The sequence below is a fragment of the Maylandia zebra genome, linkage group LG12 (genome assembly GCF_041146795.1).
Source record: "Maylandia zebra isolate NMK-2024a linkage group LG12, Mzebra_GT3a, whole genome shotgun sequence".
Classification (NCBI taxonomy): Eukaryota; Metazoa; Chordata; class Actinopteri; order Cichliformes; family Cichlidae; genus Maylandia; species Maylandia zebra.
In genome coordinates this window covers 6,821,899-6,841,547 of record NC_135178.1, presented here as the reverse complement: position 1 = coordinate 6,841,547, position 19,649 = coordinate 6,821,899, and the positions used below count along the sequence as shown (strand labels likewise).

At 42.9% G+C, this 19,649-nt stretch overlaps 2 protein-coding genes across 2 annotated transcripts; one reads left to right on the top strand and one right to left on the bottom strand.

Moving 5' to 3' along the window:
• The first annotated feature begins 4,385 nt into the window (after nt 1–4,385).
• On the top strand, nt 4,386–9,257 carry ch25hl3 (cholesterol 25-hydroxylase like 3). The gene is made up of 2 exons (XM_014408418.4): nt 4,386–5,119; nt 8,280–9,257. Exons 1-2 carry the CDS (start codon nt 4,680–4,682, stop codon nt 8,653–8,655), a joined length of 816 nt encoding a protein of 271 aa, XP_014263904.3. The 5' UTR covers nt 4,386–4,679; the 3' UTR covers nt 8,656–9,257.
• A 5,426-nt stretch (nt 9,258–14,683) lies between these two features.
• On the bottom strand, nt 14,684–18,752 carry bmp10 (bone morphogenetic protein 10). Its single transcript, XM_004567288.2, has 2 exons — nt 17,890–18,752; nt 14,684–17,364 (listed from the first exon to the last, which is right to left on the bottom strand). The coding sequence occupies exons 1-2, from the start codon at nt 18,296–18,298 to the stop codon at nt 16,331–16,333; spliced, it is 1,443 nt and encodes a 480-aa protein (XP_004567345.1). The 5' UTR covers nt 18,299–18,752; the 3' UTR covers nt 14,684–16,330.
• Nucleotides 18,753–19,649: the final 897 nt, after the last annotated feature.

The following is a 19,649-nucleotide window of genomic DNA, read 5'->3' as shown; positions in this document are numbered from 1 at the left end:
ATTTTTTCCATTTATGAGTTCCTAGGATTATGTGATCTAACTGGTATTTAAAGGGTTAAAATTCTGAATTTGAATGAAATTTTGATTTTCATGAACAGCACAATCTAAAAAATCAAGTAAAAAAAGGTGGAAATTTTTCTTAATATATGAATTTTATAGCATTTTGTAAACGTAAACAAGGGGTGGCCATTTTTGGCCACGAACAAGCTGAGAGGGAGTTTTTATGTTTTTGCTCTCTCTGCACAAAAATAACAATCCATTATAATCAATGTTGATGAGAATCAATTACATGCCCCAGACTCTACTATTAATAATACAAGAAATTTCAGTAGCAATGCAATTATATAAAATTGCGAGATTTGAGGTTATCTTCCAGCTGGTGCAATGGACAAACAAACTGGTGTTTAAAGGGTTAAAATTTAAAAAGTAATAATTATTTTATATTTATTAACTCATTCACTGCCAGCCATTGGCAGTGAATGAGTTAAACCCATTGACTCATGCACTGCAATTGACGGCTATAGACGTCAATGGCAGTGAATGAGTTAAATAATTATAAATAATTATTATAATTATAATGTCAGGCAGAGAGGCGTGCAGTCTTACACGCCTCTCTGCAGCTTCTCTCCTCCTGCTACCCCCCCCCCCCCCCCCCCCAAAAAAACCCATCTCCATAGAGACTGTGTCAGCTTCCAAAAAGACAAAAAACAAACTAAAAACCAGCAACAAACAACTTAAACATAAACAATCACAAAGAAAGAACAATACAGTATCCACATCTGAACCAAAGAGTAAAACAGTGAAATGTGGATTATTAAATATTAGGTCTCTCTCCTCCAAGTCTCTGTTAGTACATGACTTAATAATTGATCAACAAATCGATTTACTCTGCCTTACAGAAACCTGGTTGCAGCAGGATGATTATGTTAGTTTAAATGAATCAACACCCCCGAGTCATTCTAACTACCAGAAATCTCGAAGCACAGGCCGAGGGGGCGGTGTGGCAGCAATTTTTCACACCAGCCTATTAATTAATGAAAGACCAAGACAGACTTTTAATTCATTTGAAAGCCTGATGCTTAGCCTCGTCCACCCCAGCTGTAAAACTCAGAAACCAGTCTTACTTGTTATCATCTATCGTCCACCTGGGCCTTACACAGAGTTTCTGTCTGATTTCTCAGACTTTATATCTAATTTAGTTCTGAGCTCAGATAAAATAATTATTGTGGGTGATTTTAACATCCATGTAGATGCTAAAAATGACAGCCTCAACATGGCATTTAATCTGTTATTAGACTCAATCGGCTTCTCTCAAAATGTAAAAGAACCCACCCACCACTTTAATCACACTCTAGATCTTGTTTTAACATATGGCATAGAAACTGAACATTTAACAGTGTTTCCTGAAAACCCTCTCCTGTCTGATCATTTCCTGATAACATTTACATTTACAATAATTGATTACACAGCGGTGGAGAGTAGACTTTATCAAAGTAGATGTCTTTCTGAAAGCGCTGTAACTAAGTTTAAGAATATAATCCACCCACTGTTATCATCTTCAATGCCCTGTACCAACACAGAGCAGAGCAGCTATCTGAACGCTACCCCAACAGAGGTCGATCATCTTGTTAATAATTTCACCTCCTCACTACGTACGACTCTGGATACTGTAGCTCCTGTGAAAACTAAGGCCTCAAATCAGAAGTACCTGACTCCGTGGTATAATTCTCAAACACGTACCCTAAAGCAGATGACTCGTAATCTGGAGAGGAAATGGCGTGTCACAAATTTAGAAGATCATCATTTAGCCTGGAGAAATAGTTTGCTGCTTTATAGGAAAGCCCTCCGCAAAGCCAGAACATCTTACTATTCATCACTGATTGAAGAAAATAAGAACAACCCCAGGTTTCTCTTCAGCACTGTAGCCAGGCTGACAAAAAGTCAGAGCTCTTTTGAGCCAACCATCCCTTTAACGTTAACTAGTAATGACTTCATGAACTTCTTCACAAATAAAATTTGATGTTAAGTTAGACTCTTTTTCTCCAATTGATCTTTCTGTGTTAACTTCAATAATTACTTCCTCCAAACCATCAACGTGTCTTTTAGACCCCATTCCTACAAAACTGCTCAAAGAAGTCCTGCCATTAATTAATTCTTCGATCTTAAATATGATCAACCTATCTCTAATGATCGGCTATGTACCACAGGCCTTCAAGCTGGCTGTAGTTAAACCTTTACTCAAAAAGCATCTCTAGACCCAGCAGTCTTAGCTAATTATAGGCCAATCTCCAACCTTCCTTTCATATCAAAAATCCTTGAAAGAGTAGTTGTCAAACAGCTAACAGATCATCTGCAGAGGAATGGTTTATTTGAAGAGTTTCAGTCAGATTTCAGAGCTCATCACAGCACAGAAACAGCTTTAGTGAAGGTTACAAATGATCTTCTTATGGCCTCTGACAGTGGACTCATCTCTGTGCTTGTCCTGCTAGACCTTAGTGCAGCATTCGATACTGTTGACCATAATATTCTAATAGAGCGATTAGAACATGCTGTAGGTATTACAGGTACTGCACTGCAGTGGTTTGTATCATATCTATCTAATAGACTCCAGTTTGTTCATGTAAATGGAGAGTCCTCTTCACACACTGAGGTTAATGATGGAGTTCCACAGGGTTCAGTGCTAGGACCAATTCTGTTTACATTATACATGCTTCCCCTAGGCAGTATCATTAGAAGACATAGCATACATTCTCACTGCTATGCAGATGACACCCAGCTCTATCTGTCCATGAAGCCAGATAACACACACCAATTAGTTAAACTGCAGGAATGTCTTAAAGACATAAAGACCTGGATGGCCGCTAACTTTCTGCTTCTTAATTCAGATAAAACTGAGGTTATTGTACTCGGCCCTGAAAAGCCTAGAAATATGGTATCTAAGCAGATTCTTACTCTGGATGGCATTACCTTGGCCTCCAGTAACGCTGTGAGGAACTTTGGAGTCATTTTTGACCAGGACATGTCCTTCAACGCACATATTAAACAAATATGTAAGACTGCTTTCCTCCATTTGCGCAACATCTCTAAAATTAGAAATATCCTGGCTCAGAGTGACGCTGAAAAACTAGTTCATGCATTTATTACTTCCAGGCTGGACGACTGTAATTCATTATTATCAGGATGTCCAAAAAACTCACTGAAAAGCCTTCAACTAATCCAAAATGCTGCAGCAAGAGTCCTGACAGGGACTAGAAAGAGAGAGCATATTTCTCCTGTTTTGGCTTCCCTTCGTTGGCTTCCTGTTAAATCCAGAATTGAATTCAAAATCCTGCTCCTCACATAGAAGGTCTTAAATAATCAGGCCCCATCTTATCTTAATGACCTTGTAGTACCATATCACCCTATTAGAGCACTTCGCTCTCGCTCTGCAGGCCTACTTGTTGTTCCTAGAGTAATTAAAAGTAGAATGGGAGGCAGAGCCTTCAGTTTTCAGGCCCCTCTTCTGTGGAACCAGCTTCCAGTTTGGATTCAGGAGACAGACACTATCTCTACTTTCAAGATTAGGCTTAAAACTTTCCTTTTTGCTAAAGCATATAGTTAGGGCTGGACCAGGTGACCCTGAATCCTCCCTTAGTTATGCTGCAATAGACGTAGGCTGCCGGGGATTCCCATGATGCATTGAGTTTTTCCTTTCCAGTCACCTTTCTCACTCACTATGTGTTAACAGACCTCTCTGCATTGAATCATATCTGTTATTAACCTCTGTCTCTCTTCCACAGCATGTCTTTTATCCTGTCTTCCTTCTCTCACCCCAACCGGTCGCAGCAGATGGCCCCGCCCCTCCCTGAGCCTGGTTCTGCCGGAGGTTTCTTCCTGTTAAAAGGGAGTTTTTCCTTCCCACTGTCGCCAAAGTGCTTGCTCATAGGGGGTCATATGATTGTTGGGTTTTTCTCTGTATCTATGAAGCGCCTTGAGGCGACTTTTGTTGTGATTTGGCGCTATATAAATAAAATTGAATTGAATTGAATTGAATTTTAAAAAGAAATGAAGTTACTTAAAAGCTTTATGCAGAAAAAATGGCAAAAAACAAAACAAAACATAAAAATAATAAAAATTACAGACCTAATCTGTTGGTGGCCACTTTTGGCCACGAACAAGCTGAAAGGGTAGTGATTTTGAACAAGCCCAGAATAACACATATGTTAAATCAAAATCACATTCCACCGTTACATAAAGCACCTCAAGTCTAAATATGCGTAACGAGAACACGCTCTTGAGAAGGTATGAAAAAAGGAAAAACAAGAAAATAAATCGTTTTTATTCCTGTCGGTGCACATTTATAGACCCTGAGAGCCATGTGCGCACAGTGAAGCCACCAGCAGCCACCGCAGCGGGCGTCATCGGAGGAGTGGATGGCTGGGAAAAAAAAGAAAAAGTGACAGTCCTGTCTCAGAATTCCCCTTTAATCCCAGCACTGAAATCTGAGGATTTACTTCACCTTTTCACAAGAAACGAAGCTCCACCCACAGCATCGTGTCTCTCCCTGTGGAGCAGCTCTAAGTTACTTCTCCGGGAAGAAAAACATTTAAAGGAGGATACAGATCCTTTTAGAGCATCTGGTCAAAACGGCCGCACGCATGAGAGGATGTAGAGGACGAGACTATGGTTAGAAGGTCGTGATGGTCGTACCCTGCACTGAGTATGGAGAGGCACAGGCGCCTGTCCTCCTGGGGCTGTGGGAGTATGTGAAGAGCGGACAGGAGGACGTGCTCCGCTCACCGTACCTGCCCGCGTCTTTTGCGTTCCTGGCGCACGTGCTGCTCTGCGTACCTTTCCTCGCGCTGGATGCGCTGGGGAGCGTCTGTCAGCGGGTTCGGTCATGGAGGATGACCGCGGGCTCGGGTCCGCCGCCGTCTCTGAGCCGATGGTTAGAGTGTTTCTGCAGGGTTTTGTATAAATACGTGACCGTGGTCCTGCCCGTCACTGCGCTCTTCAACACCCTAATAAACCTCAAGTTACCTGATGTGGCCCCCAGCTGCTGGCAGCTCTGCGTGGAGGTGGTGGCATGCCTGCTGCTTTTTGACATGCTCTTCTTCATGTGGCACTACGTCATGCACAGGTGAGCAGCACGCGCATTTGTTGGGCTTCCTTCCTCCCCCAACATGAACCCGGGTTTAAAAGAAGACATTCGGTCCAGCGGGCTGCTTGTGAGGTCCTGAGGGTTTGTCTGCACCAGTCTGCTGCTGCTTAACGCTTTAATTATTTTTGAAATGTGCTTTACACAGAAATGATAACATTTGGCATCCCTTCACAAAACACACACACCTATTGTAACCTGACAGACACATGTTTTTTTTTATTAGACAAGAATCAAATAAAACATAACAGCTCCGTCCCGAGGGAAGAAGCTGAAAATTCACCCTATAGAGGACGGGAACCATTTTTAATAATTGATAAAGCCATCCTTACCTGTTTAGAGTACAGGGAGGCTAAACATGGCTGTGACTCACCTATCAGACGACTGGACCATCTCACTATCTGATTCAGTGAGTTTTCCTCTGTAACAGAGGTCTGACCGAACCATGGCACCAAACAAAAGATAAAACGGACTCAATAAAAGAACGATAAAACAAAGTTCAAATTGTTCAATGTGGAAACGAGCAAGTTTCCTGAGGCAGTAAAGGTGCTGGTGACCCTTTTTGCAGACCGATTTGCAATTTTAATCACAATTCAGTTTTACGTTTATTACGGTCCTGAGATATTTATATGATTGCACTTGCTCTATTTTCTGACCTTTTAAACAGCAGACCAGAGAGAAAACAAGAGAGTCCGCTGCTGATACTTGTTACGCATGTACATTTTAAGGACTGATTTCGGTTTTTTTGTCCTACAAAGGATTTTCTTGCGTTAGAAAGAATGTAAACCACTTCGCCAGAAGTGTCAAGCATGAACTCCAGCTTCCCAGTAACAGTATCTTTATTCACATCATTCCAATATAAAATCAGTGTTGGGTTCCTGATCTTTGCCCTTGATAAATCACTTGTGCGGCTAATAGCTGTAACACTGGCTCTAACAGTGCCAGTTAAAGTACCAGTAGCACTCGTTTTCTGTTTTTGTCTGTAGATATTATATAATTCTGACTTCTGAGAACTTTCCAGCAGAGGCGGAGCCAGACATTTGAAACACCAGGGGCTTAGCCCTAAAGGGTAGTATGCATGTGGGATTTTTTTTTTTTTTTTTGGGGGGGGGGGGGGGGGGGGGGGGGGTAGAAATGACTGAAAGATTAATAGGCTCTGTTTTGAGTTTTGTTCAAAAAGAAATGACTTCATATAGGGAAAAATATATATCACATGTGCAGGACACCTTAAACTAGTTTTTTAATTAAGCAGCAAGGCAGAACAAAATCAGGGCTGCATCAAGACACGAGGACTAAACCCCAATTCAACCAGACCCAGAACTGATCCGGAATTAAAACAGGACTACAACAGTTCAAAATCAGGACTACTGAGCACTTAACTAAGACAGAACCAGAATCAGAACTAGATGATAGTAGCACTAAAAATCTTCATAGACCCGCACTACACTTATTTTTTAATTCTACCAAAGTACAATATTTAGATTGAGAAAAGTTTATTTAGCCTTGTTGTGCAAACAAGCCTGCATAACTTAATAAATGTAGAATTTGAAAAATAGCAAACCTAAAAAGAAACACTAGGTACGAGATACATGAGGACCTATGATACGGTGATACTTTTTGTAAACAACCATTTGACTAACATGTGTGTCTCACCTGCTCTTGTTCATCTCTGTTCTGTCCTCATTCTCCTCTCTCTCCCTCTCTGTTCCTCTCTCTCCGTCTTTGTGCTGACAATCATCAAATATACAGTTGAAACCAGATATTTACAAACTCTTCAGATCAAAACACAAACACTTTTTTAATTGTAACCTCAAATCAGACTAAATGTTAATTTTTTTTAGATTGATAAATATAAAAAACATATTTGTTAACTTTAAGAGTAAAGAGAGAAACTATCTGTATTTCTTAATTGTAAATGGCACCAAATTGTATTCAAACTTGAGCCACACTTATGGAGCTCCACAGTTCTTTTTCTGGTGTTTTGGTTGACATCTCTTGATTTTCCCATGTCAAAGAAACAGGCTCTGTGTTTTGCCTTATATGCATCCACAGCTGTGCCACCAATTTACTCACATGGACTCTACTAACCTATCAGAAGCTTCTTCAGCTCAGAATGGAATCGTCTGGAGTTTCTTATTAATTAACAATAAACTTAGTGTATATGTACTCTTAAATTTGATGAAAGTGATAAAAAAAATAGACAGCTCTGTCTCTCTTTATTCTGACATTTAACTAATCCAAAAGATATTTCAATATTTATTTATCCAAAACAAAACAAGTTTACTCTAAATTGATGTTGTACAGTAAAAAAAATGTTCTTGTATTTTCCATAAAGTGTATGTAAATATCTGGTTTCAACTGTGGATATCCTGCTGTGTATTGAAGTTCCTCTTGTTTTGCATAGAAATATACTGAACAACATACAAAGCATAATATATAAAATACTACCAGAGTTTTTTCTTTGAAAGAAGCTCCTTATGTCCATTCTTGTATATCAGTACATTACTGAAACCGATTTATTTAGCCGTGGAGGGAAACAACTGAAAATATGAAATAAACACACTTGTAAGCTAAGACTCTCTAAAGAAACAGCATTGTTGTTGTTCGGCTTTTCATTTCGCCATTTGTTGATTCACTTGAAGAGCAAGTAACGTAATATGGGTCAAGTGATCAGTTTAACATCAATCTTTCGTGATACACCGTCATATTTACATTATTTGTACAGGATGAATGATTTGCTTTGGTACCTGGTCAAACTTCAGTTCTCCTCTGTCTGCCTGGCTCTGTTTCTCCAACAGCGCACTCGCAGGCAGCAGCTGCCCCGCTTAGTGCCTGAGCTCGGATCATACTAATATTAGGGGGGATTTACGCACAGTCGTAAATTCACATAGTGCACAGTGTGCACTATGTGTGCACTATGTGCTTTGAATATTGTGCGTATTTTTTTGCTTTATACAGTTGTCAGCCAGGCATCTAACTATGAAAAAATTACACTCCAAAAGACCCCGGGCTTCTGACAAAACAACCCGGGCTTAAGCCCAGCATGCCACCCCCCCACCCCCCCGCTCCGCCACTGCTTTCCAGTAATTTTCCATTACAGCACCACTGTAACCATAATCGGTGTGTGGGTTTTCATCCTTAGAGTTTCCTGGCTGTACCGCAACATCCACCAGATGCACCACCAGCACCACACTCCCTTCGCTCTGGCAGCTCAGGACTGCAGCTCGGCCGAGCTCTTGTCTCTACTGTTGCTGTCTCTGAGCAGCGCCTGGATGGTGGGATGTCACCCTCTCAGCGAGGCCCTCTTCCACCTCATCAACACCTGGCTTGCCGTGGAGGACCACTGCGGCTACGACCTGCCCTGGGCTCTGCACAGACTGCTGCCCTGTCTGGGAGGAGCCCCCCACCACCACGCACACCACAGTTTGCAAATCATAAATTACGCCCCTCTCTTCACGCACTGGGACCACCTCTTTGGGACGTATCGCGCATCGGTGCTGAATTCACGTCCACAGTGACAAGCCTGTTGCATTTTTTTTTCTCAGATTCAATGAAGGATGTTATCTTTTGGCTGATGTTAACGTGTAATCTCACTATTCGCTCATTTATTACTACACATGTCGCAATCAATAATACAATACAATCACAACTGATACCTTATGTATGTAACCACTGTATCGTAGGCTGTAAGTGAAGACCCCCAGCATTTTCACCTTTGTCGCCAGAGCTTTCAGGGACTGTCAGAGACTGGAGCTGATTGTGAAACTAAGCACCACCGGATGCTGACTACTCCAGCCGGTGTACCCTGATTCATCCTTCTTTATGACTCAATCACATACAAAATGAGCTGGGTCAGTAAAGTCATCAAGAAAGCATTTGCTCTGGTTACAGAGCAATGGAGCCAAAGACTGTTTACAGACACTGTGCCATGCAACTACAAGTCTTTATGCAACAAGAGGAGCCTGCCCCCTGCTGGCTTGTTTCAGAACTTATAAACTGAGCTATGGACAGGAAATCAGATCACCTTTACCTTGGGGAAAAAAACAATGAGCCATTGTAGTTATGCTGAAGCGAGACATGTTTCATGCAACTGAAAATGCACCCCACCCCCACCCCCACATATTCTCATAAACTCAGAGTGACTTTGTTACTTTGGAGGAGTGAATCCGAAACAAAGACCTGTTTATACAACCCAGTACAGTGAATCTCATTTTACAGTTCATCAGTTTAATACTTTAAGCTCGGGCTTTTTAATGTGGCCAGTATATTGTTATTGTACAGCGGATAACAATCACGGCGAGGAGATCTGGACACATTTCAGATCCCCCACATCCAAAACAGAAAACTTAATTAAAAACTAAACTGAAACAAGTAAACCAGTCCAGGCAGAGCAAATTCAAGTGCAAGCTTTGTTTTTTGAACTCTAAATGCATTTAGACTGAAAATCTTTAGACAGATCAGCTATTTTGTGAGGAAAAGGCATATATTTTAAGTAGGCTTAGTTAGACACCTATATATTTTATTTTTCCTGTTACATTCAGGACCTGTTTATGAGTGATTGTAAAGTTGTGTTGGAAATCTGCCCGACTGCTGTAGTGAATGAAAGCAGGACACAGACCGGGTTTTTTTGCCTCAGGCTCATGTTTCCACCGTGCTGCTGCGGTTAGTCATTTGTATAGCACATTTTGAGCCTTTCAGTAATCAGTTATATGCTCTGCTAACACGGTTCCTTGGTGCCTACAGTGGGGCAAAAAAGTATTTAGTCAGCCACCGATTGTGCAAGTTCCCCCACTTAAAATGATGACAGAGGTCAGTAATTTGCACCAGAGGTACACTTCAACTGTGAGAGACAGAATGTGAAAAAAAAATCCATGAATTCACATGGTAGGATTTGTAAAGAATTTATCCGTAAATTAGGGTGGAAAATAAGTATTTGGTCACCTCAAACAAGGAAAATCTTTGGCTCTCACAGACCTGTAACGTCTTCTGTAAGAAGCTTTTCTGTCCCCCACTCGTTACCTGTATGAATGGCACCTGTTTGAACTCATCATCTGTATAAAAGACACCTGTCCACAGCCTCAAACAGTCAGACTCCAAACTCCGCCATGGCCAAGACCAAAGAGCTTTCGAAGGACACCAGGAAAAGTATTGTAGACCTGCACCAGACTGGGAAGAGTGAATCTACAATAGGCAAGCAGCTTGGTGTGAAAAAATCAACTGTGGGAGCAATCATCAGAAAATGGAAGACATACAAGACCACTGATAATCTCCCTCGATCTGGGGCTCCACGCAAGATCTCATCCCGTGGGGTCAAAATGATCATGAGAACGGTGAGCAAAGATCCCAGAACCACATGGGGGGGCCTGGTGAATGACCTGCAGAGAGCTGGGACCAAAGTAACAAAGGTCACCATCAGTAACACACTACAACGGCAGGGAATCAAATCCCGCAGTGCCAGACGTGTTCCGCTGCTGAAGCCAGTGCATGTCCAGGCCCGTCTGAAGTTTGCCAGAGAGCACATGGATGATACAGCAGAGGATTGGGAGAATGTCATGTGGTCAGATGAAACCAAAGTAGAACTTTTTGGTATAAACTCAACTCGTCGTGTTTGGAGGAAGAAGAATACTGAGTTGCATCCCAAGAACACCATACCTACTGTGAAGCATGGGGGTGGAAACATCATGCTATGGGGCTATTTTTCTGCCAAGGGGACAGGACGACTGATCCGTGTTAAGGACAGAATGAATGGGGCCATGTATCGTGAGATTTTGAGCCAAAACCTCCTTCCATCAGTGAGAACTTTGAAGATGAAACGAGGCTGGGTCTTCCAACATGACAATGATCCAAAACACACCGCCCGGGCAACAAAGGAGTGGCTCCGTAAGAAGCATTTGAAAGTCCTGGAGTGGCCTAGCCAGTCTCCAGACCTCAACCCCATAGAAAATCTGTGGCGGGAGTTGAAAGTCCGTGTTGCTCGGCGACAGCCCCAAAACATCACTGCTCTCGAGAAGATCTGCATGGAGGAATGGGCCAAAATACCAGCTACTGTGTGTGCAAACCTGGTAAAGACCTATAGTAAACGTTTGACCTCTGTTATTGCCAACAAAGGTTATGTTACAAAGTATTGAGTTGTATTTTTGTTATTGACCAAATACTTATTTTCCACCCTGATTTACGAATAAATTCTTTACAAATCCTACCATGTGGATTCATGGATTTTTTTTTTCACATTCTGTCTCTCACAGTTGAAGTGTACCTCTGGTGCAAATTACTGACCTCTGTCATCATTTTAGGTGGGGGAACTTGCACAATCGGTGGCTGACTAAATACTTTTTTGCCCCACTGTAGAAGAAAGGTCTGTTTTTTCCATGGTTTCTGCAGTTGCAATTTTCAGCTGGCATCATGTCACCAGCTACCTGAGGATCCTTTACATATAACAAATAGAGAGTTTGTCAAGACTCTTGCATTTCACAGCAGTGTTAAGTCTAGCCATTATTTATGGCCCATTATCGCAAGTTTGCCTTAAGAGAATACAGTGCCTGTAACACACCATGTTTACAGGCAAGCAAGAGGGAGGCAGAGTCAGTGTTGCAATCTTCAGGATGGCAAAAGAAAGGGCTGCAAACAGTAATGAGAAGTATAAGTAGGTGAGCCTGTTTATGATTTTGGAAGGAGCACGGCTTATATAATGAATCAAGCATGTCATTCACAAGCAAGAGCAGTGTTGATAGTAAAGATGAAATCTCTTCCAAAGAAGCTAAAATACAGATCAAAACAATGGGAGTGAGGCAAAGGGAAAATAAAGGAAGTTCTCGGGAAGACTCGTGTCCAAAGGCAGGCAAAGATGGCAAGAGAAAAGAGGCACATACAGCTTGCATGCACATGTGCTTAAAAGACATGTTTAAGGGGCCAAATACAATTTATAGAGCAGGGGGTCAAACATAAGCCCTCAGGACACAAATCCTTCAAAAAAGACTCCAATCTAGCCCACCGGCAGCTTTGAAAATGTGAACAAGGGCACACATTTTGGAATTTCTGACTGTATTTTCACAGCCTCTTCTCCTGATAAAGAAGGCTCTCATGGCTTTTCTACTTGACAGAACCTTTCCTTTGTTTGTTTGGTTGGTTTTTTTTCACACATTTACTCAAGTTCAGTTGTTTTCGGGGCCGCCCCTCCGTGAGCCTGGTTCTGCCAGTGGTTTCTTCCTGTTAAAAGGGAGTTTTTCCTTTCCACTGTCGCCAAGTGCTTGTTTTCAAGGAGCTGTCTGATTGTTGGGGTTCTGCCTCTATTACTGCAGCGTTCCTTTTTTGTACAGTATTATGATATCATAGGGATTTAATGTATAGTTAAATGTCTTTACAGTGACAGAAAGGGGAGTTTTACTAATCTGACCAATTTAGGATTAAAGTGGGCTGTATGTGGCCCACCGTCTAAAGTGAGAGATTCCCAGAAAGATAACAACCTCATGTATCAGTCACATTAAACCTTTCAAACAGGTACTTTACACCACCTTAGCTCAGTGGGTGAGCAGGTAAGAGCATCGGCTCGTGCTCCAGTCCAAACTACAGCCCTTTTTTGCGCAACTTTCCTTTCACTTCACTGTCCAATAAAGGCAAAAATGCCAAAAAACAAAAACAAAGAAGCTTTTAATATATTTCTTTGTAAACTTTGAAAAGTGAGGGCCATTACTTTAATGAAGAATGACATGTGAATACTTTCAACGAGCTGAATTTGCTAAGTCATCCTTGGCTGGGACTACTGCAGTCATCTGTTTTTCATTACTTTGTCATTACAATGGGCTCTCTGAAGTTTCGCAACAGCAGACCCAAATGTTTCAAAGGTGCTTAAACATTTGGAGGAGATTTTTTGTTTCTGTTGCTCATGATGATCATGCAGTGCCTGGGAAAACTGCGCTTTTCCTGAGAAGATTTGAGGACAGAGCAGCAAGAGATGAGCGCTGGGTGGTGGAGCCAGGAGATTTAACGATAAGCATGTGATCCAAAACGGAAACAATCAGGCCTTATTACAGACCCGACGTCAGAGTTTAGGGCGAGTCACTCAGCTGTGGGTGACACACACCAAAACACACGTTCACAGCGGGACGCACGTCGGGGTCCAGCAGTCGGCGTCGTGATGTCAAGCCCGAGGAGAATTACTGAAGCACTTTGAAGCGTCTGTACACGGGGAACTGCTCTGAATGTTTACTTGTTAGGTGGGCTCTTAAACTTGGCACGTAGGCTGAATGCTCCACATGAAGTAACAGTTCATAAAATCCTTTCAAATCAAGAGTGAGAAACAACAAGAGCTCTGCAGTAGTCCTTATCAAAGGAGCACAAACCAAAGACTTCCCATTTCATCATATTCCCTGAAAGCTTGCCATTCAGTGACAAAGGCCAGATTCATATTTCTTCCATAGTTCTGTAAATATTCAATTAGCAAGCTTCGCATAGCTGAGGCCGCCTGTTGTCTCAGTAATTGAGGTTCCTGCTCTCTTGTTGCCATTTTTAGCCGACCTCTGCTCTCGTCTTGCGTGAGGGGCCATCCAGCGCCTGAGTTGTTTGCTTCTCAAACATTTTGGTGCACTTGTCATCAGCTGGCTGTGGCCAAAACAGTTTTTTTCCTCTTCTTTTTGGCAAAAGCAACTTAAAACAAGCGCAGCTATTTTGTAAATACGACATTCTGAAAGGCAGCGGAAGGATTGCAAAACGATAGGACTGTAATAATTTAGCTATGCTATGATTTCAAAAGATGCATTTTAAACATTACACTTCTCACATTTATTTGCTGTATTTGTGATCAGAATCATTGGGTTTTGTACCAAGTGTGCAGGCAGCTAGGCTACAGTTAGCTTGGCCTTTAACAGAGGATACAAACAGGTTGTGTGTGCGTTTTCTTAATATTCATTTGTGACTACGTTTATTTTATAGTCGCTTGCCTCCAATCTTTTCCTAGCTTTCTATAGTTCACTTCACACATTTAAGTCTCCATATTTCATCTTTGACCTAATTTCCTGCAGCTTTAGCAGTTTTATTTACTAGAGGTGGGCGGATTGATGCAAATATCGATAGTCTCTATATCATTAGTTGTGGTGGATTGATACTACTGCGACAGGATCGATACTTTGTTTCAATCCTCTGTGTAGTCCACGAAAAAATATGCCTCAAACATGCTCTTTGAACCGTTTTGTGTTGACTGTCACGTCTACTTTTTTAAAATAACTTATAATACCTTCAAAAAACAGAAATGTATCCAAAGAGCTTTACAGACAGACACATTTGCATTAAAGGTCTCCAAAAAAACAGTTTCAAAATACATGAAAAGCTGAAATGTGTTTGGAGCGGCCATTAAAATGTGCTCAGAATTTGCAAAGTTGTAACCCATGACACACTGATCTCCCCTACACAAGCTTCCTTTATAAGTAAAAAGTATCAGTACCAGCAAGACTGGCCCTGTGTTTACTTGGAATCAGATACCAAAAATGAGTAATATCGCACAGCACTATCATTTACCCAAACTGAGCACAAGTGCCTTTCATAGAACTTTATTGTGATCCACATGATTAACAAATCAGAAAGAACAGAAAGAGTTCAGCATTTCAGGTCTGAACTGCATCTTTTATTTAAATCTTCAGTGTGCATTGGTGCGTGAAAACAACATCACAGCCAGTCTTGCGATTGCAATCCCACAGACATTCACAGAAACCTCTGCAGCAGCAGAAAGAGATTTCTTTGCTTTTTTTTGTTTGTTTTTGCTTTTTATGAACAGGTTTTCCATCATTGCTATCTGCGGCCTGCGACCTGTCAGTGCGAGCAGTAGCTCGTCCGTTTTAATCATTAGCGGGGCCACAACTTATTTTCCCATGGTTCTTTGTTTGCTTGTGGTGCACGAACTGTGACCTGCAAGCTGATACTGCTGGCCTGGGTGATGTGCAAGTTTGGTGAAACTGCAGGGATCAGTGATTCAGGCACACGATTCATTCAGGATTTGTTTTTAATAATTATTCTTTATTCTTTCAGAAACTGTTAGCATTTCTCTTCCCAACAAAATTCACTTGTGCTGCAAATGCATTGTCATGGTTGCAAAAAACGTCTCTATGCTGACTTACAGTTATACATATATAGCTTTCTACTCTGTTATAAAAATCAATAAATTAGAACAATAAATAGTCTTTTATTTGACACAAGCAGCAGAGGTATCAAAAGGCCTTTAACAAAAGAAAATAATGATCTTCTTTGGGAATCCATCTATGGATGATGTGTAGCTGCTTCCCCACTCCACAGTAATGTTCCAACAAAGACATTTACCATCAAAGTGGGAAAAACAAAGGAGTTGGAGATATGTCCAGTTTGTGTGTCTGTGGGTGGGTGGGTGGAGGGGGGGTCCACACAGTGCTAGGTCAGCAAGACAAGCTAGTTAAGAATGTTTGTTGCCTAGGAATGTGGCCCACCCATGCCTCACTCCCCCCGAAGCATCACCTCAAAAGCTTCTCACAGCGGCTTTAAGTTCTCCGAAGCTGAGTGGTGGCATACATGGTTCTCAACCAACAACACCTTGTTATCACTGAGGCTCGGGGGAGTGGAAAAGAGGCATGTGAAGTGGGAAATGGGGTTAGGATTGATAACCCTGACACTGGGACCTCAGCACAGTACCCACGTATCAGGAGGCCACAGGAGGCAGGCGGTGGGCCTGGAGAGTTCATGCCTTGTCAGGTTGCCTCGGGGAGGTCATTTCACTGCGCCGAGGCACATGAAGTGCTGATTAGTGTTTGCATCAAGTGGGGAGGCTAGAGATAAGTGGAGAGGAAGGCAGATGTCAGGGGAAAGGGGAGAGGGAGGGGGGCAGCGGGCCCACTAGTTCCCACCAGGCTGCAGGATGGGCTTGGTTCTTTGGGAAATCTTGAGACTTTCTAGTCTTACGTGTATGAGGACGTGCATCGTTATTGACAACAACGTCCATATTCACCTTTGCTGTATAAGATGAAATAATGTGTCTCGTGGTACAAGATATTATATTTGCTGCACATTTGAGAGTTCTTATAGTTTCATGCATAGTGACTGAACACATTCAGTCCTGCTGAGGAACCCTTATAGAGACTGTAGGAATCTGCATTCTCAGTTCATCTCCCTCTCTTTAGTTATTTTGTCCTTCCTCTTATCGTAAGACTTTCAGTAGACTTTCTAAGATAGTCCGGATTATCTGCAGCCACACTCGGCCACCACCATGCCTTCATACTTGTACTTGTAGGTGACCACCCCCGTGTCGTCCAGGTACAGCAGGGAGATGGGGTCCAGCTTGGTGGGCACACAGCACGCTCGTGCTGCCTTCTGAGGGCTGTTGATGTTGACCAGTGTCTGGACGATGGCGTGCTTGGTGGGTGTGACGTGCTTTGTCAGTGGGTAGGAACAAATTCCACTGCACTCAAAGGCATCATAACCAGTGGGGGCAAGGATCCAACTGTCCCATCCAATGTCCTTGAACTCTACGTACAGAGACTGCTTCTTGCAGTGGTTTCCCTTGGCGTTGCGGCGAATGCGAGAAGCCGAGTCATAGATGAGATTGGAGCGCATTTGGATTAGGTCTTCCTCATCTGGCTCACTTTCTTCACTCCCCCAAGTCCCAAAGTCATTCTGCACGACCATGTTAGAGGTTTCGTGGTCGATCATCTCATTCAGTTCCCGCCTGTCATCGCGGTGATCGCTGCTCTGATCATCGGAGAAAACAATTAGCAGGGGTTTGTGTTTTTTCTCTGGGCTCGTGTCAATCTTCATGTCCCCTTGAGGCAGACTGCTGTCTTTGTTGGCTTCTGTCACGTCTTGAACATTACCATCATCGGCGATGCTGGCAATATGCACCTCCAACCTGTGTGTGGTTCCATCGTCAGATCCATGCCAGCGCTGCACAGCAGCAGTGAGGTCAAACGCCTCCCAGCCGTTATCGGTGCCGTAGACCTGGCGCGAAGCCAGTTCCACCAACTCTATCCGCTCCTCTCCTCCGCTGAATGCGTCTCCTCTGGCAGCGTTCGCATCCGTCACGTTATCGTCATGCGATACCAGCTCGTAGATAGTTACCCGGCGGTCGACACCAGCATAGAGGTGGCGATCGGTCTGGACTAGGGTGTAGAGGCGAAGCTCAGAAGCTGTGATGCGTTCATGATGTGGGACTGACACATTGAAGAGGAGAGGGTGGCGCCTCACTCCTCCCACACCAACAGCACTGGGAGAGGAATCTGGGCGAGGAGAAAAAAAAGTGGTTCAGACATAAACTTGCTTATTCAAGACAGAGAAACTTTGAACTCCTGTTTGAATTTAATCCAAACCGTCATGTCAAAGTAGAAATAACATTTTGAAATAAAAGGCTTTTTAAACTAAGGAAGAGTTTCAGTGTCATGAACTAAATCAAATACTAAACTTTGTACATATCTGAAAGGAGACCAGTTTCACAAGTCTTACAGATCACAGTGATAAGAATAAGAAGTGATAAGAAAAATCATTACACGTATTAACTTTGCATTTAACCCTGTAAGGTCGTCATTAAGGACAAGTAGCCCTTATTCCTAACCCCGTGCTTTAGAGGAAAATTAAAGGATTTCTTGTTGTGGCTGTTTTGTTTTGGAAAAATGAAAATGTTTGGATGTGTGTCAGAACATTTAGGCAAAGCTTTACCATAATTTAAGGTTAGGATAATTCAGAGGGAAAAAAGTATCTCTTTTCTTCAATCTACATTATCGACAAGATACTGAGCAGTGACGTACCTTCGTTTTTGAAGCTGCGGATGATATTTGCCGTGGGCATGGCACTGTGGTCATTAGCAAAGCGGTTGTAGAGCTCCATCATGTATTCAGGTGGCTCCTGTCGTGTACTTCCAGGAGCTAAGGAAGGAGGACCCATGCCAGAGAGGTTGAAAGTACGCAGAAACTGTTCTTTTAGGCTCTCCAGCAGGTTTTGCACATCCTTGTTGCCGTCCTGCTCCAGCAACGATAAATCCACAACCCCTCCATGCCCGTCTCCGAGACCCGGAGCGGGACGCTGTCTCTGACGGGCACTGGAGATGGGGCTAGTCTCTCCACAGAGGGGCCCCTGAAGCAGCAGGATGGAGTATGTCAAGAACAAGGTCTTGGAGGTGCAAATGGTTCCCAGTTGAGAGACCCAAGTGCTCGCCATGGGAGAAATAATCTGCAGCAATTTAATTTATGCCCTCTAGGGTTGTCTTTGGATGAGTTCATGAAAAAAAAGAAAAGAAAAAAAAGATCTCTAATTCAGAGGTTAATTTAGGTAAAGATCAGTTTATCTGCAGGCTAAAAAGTTCTTTCAGCTGAAAAGTGTTGGTGGCCCTTGCACAGGCCAGTGTGAGCCTCTCTGCGTGTGTATTCCTGATGCTGTCTTCCAGACCTCACAGCATTTATTCTCACGCACACCTTTTGATGTCCTTTGCGACGCCGCTGTAGTTCCGGTGGCAGGGTGGCCGAGGCTCGTCTTTGTCCGTCCGACTCATCTCTGTTGTGTCCTCTGCTCTGTCAGTCTCCCTCTGTGCTCTGCTCTCTGTTGCCAGCTCTTTCTTTCTGTCCCTTATCTATGCTATGGTGGGCTCTGCATTGCTTCTGTGCGTATGGTCTTTTAGTTGGTGTGTGTGTGTATGTGTGTGTGCGTGCCTGCTTTCCCTTCAACTTTGTGAGATGCACATGACCGTGTTATCTCACAACTTCCTTAATGAGGATTTTGTAAACACTGTCCTGTAGCCTCTTCCTTGTGGAAGAGCTATTTTGTTTGGGTGGGTGCTCCAGAGTTGATATTCTGCACTTGTTTATTTGCTTTGTAAATGGTGGATTCTTGCGAGCTGCTGCCTAGGCTCCATTGACCATTTCTCTTTTTTTTTGGACAAAATACACCACAGGTCTGTTGATATCGTTCAGTGCACAGGATGCATCTATTAGGCAACGGTGGCACAAATGAAATTGAAATGCAATGAGGTGTGAGGCCTTAATGATAGAGCGTAAAAGATACTGAGTTCACTTTGGGTCTTGACAACATTTCAAGTAGCTCGTGAGAATGACAGAGCAGTACAAAAATCCTCATTCCCGTTCGTTCAGCCACTTCCACACTTGTGTAACGCTTGCTGAAAGTTACTTCCTCCTCTGAGAAGAGCAGCAGTATGTCTGAAAAGGGGTTAACTGAAATCAAGAATAGGTGAGGCACGCTCACGACATTTCATCTGGGGCACCAGCTTGCAAGGCATTCCTCTCAATTAGAATAACAGGAACAAGTCAAAGGTGATGGCAGTGGAAACTGGGTGACTAATGAAGCAGGCGTCCGAGGCCTCGTCCAATGTATTGGCACGTGCTACACGCTACAGTACGTGTGAAGCAAACAAACAGCTAAGCCGTGAGAGACTCTGATGACACTAGTTAGCAACGATTCACGCTGGCTTCCAATCAGATCCGAACAACTGCTCGGTTCGTCACCTGAACCCTCGTCTCACTACACAACTGTCCTTCATTCCTGAGCTTCTTTGTGT

Bases quoted from the DNA above. Each gene is read 5' to 3' on its own strand.
- ch25hl3 (XM_014408418.4), top strand. From the start codon at position 4,680: ATGGTCGTACCCTGCACTGAGTATGGAGAGGCACAGGCGCCTGTCCTC. The intron at 5,120-8,279 runs GTGAGCAGCACG...TTTCATCCTTAG, and splicing joins TGGCACTACGTCATGCACAG to AGTTTCCTGGCTGTACCGCA.
- bmp10 (XM_004567288.2), bottom strand. From the start codon at position 18,298: ATGGCGAGCACTTGGGTCTCTCAACTGGGAACCATTTGCACCTCCAAG. The intron at 17,365-17,889 runs GTACGTCACTGC...CTCCTCGCCCAG, and splicing joins CCGCAGCTTCAAAAACGAAG to ATTCCTCTCCCAGTGCTGTT.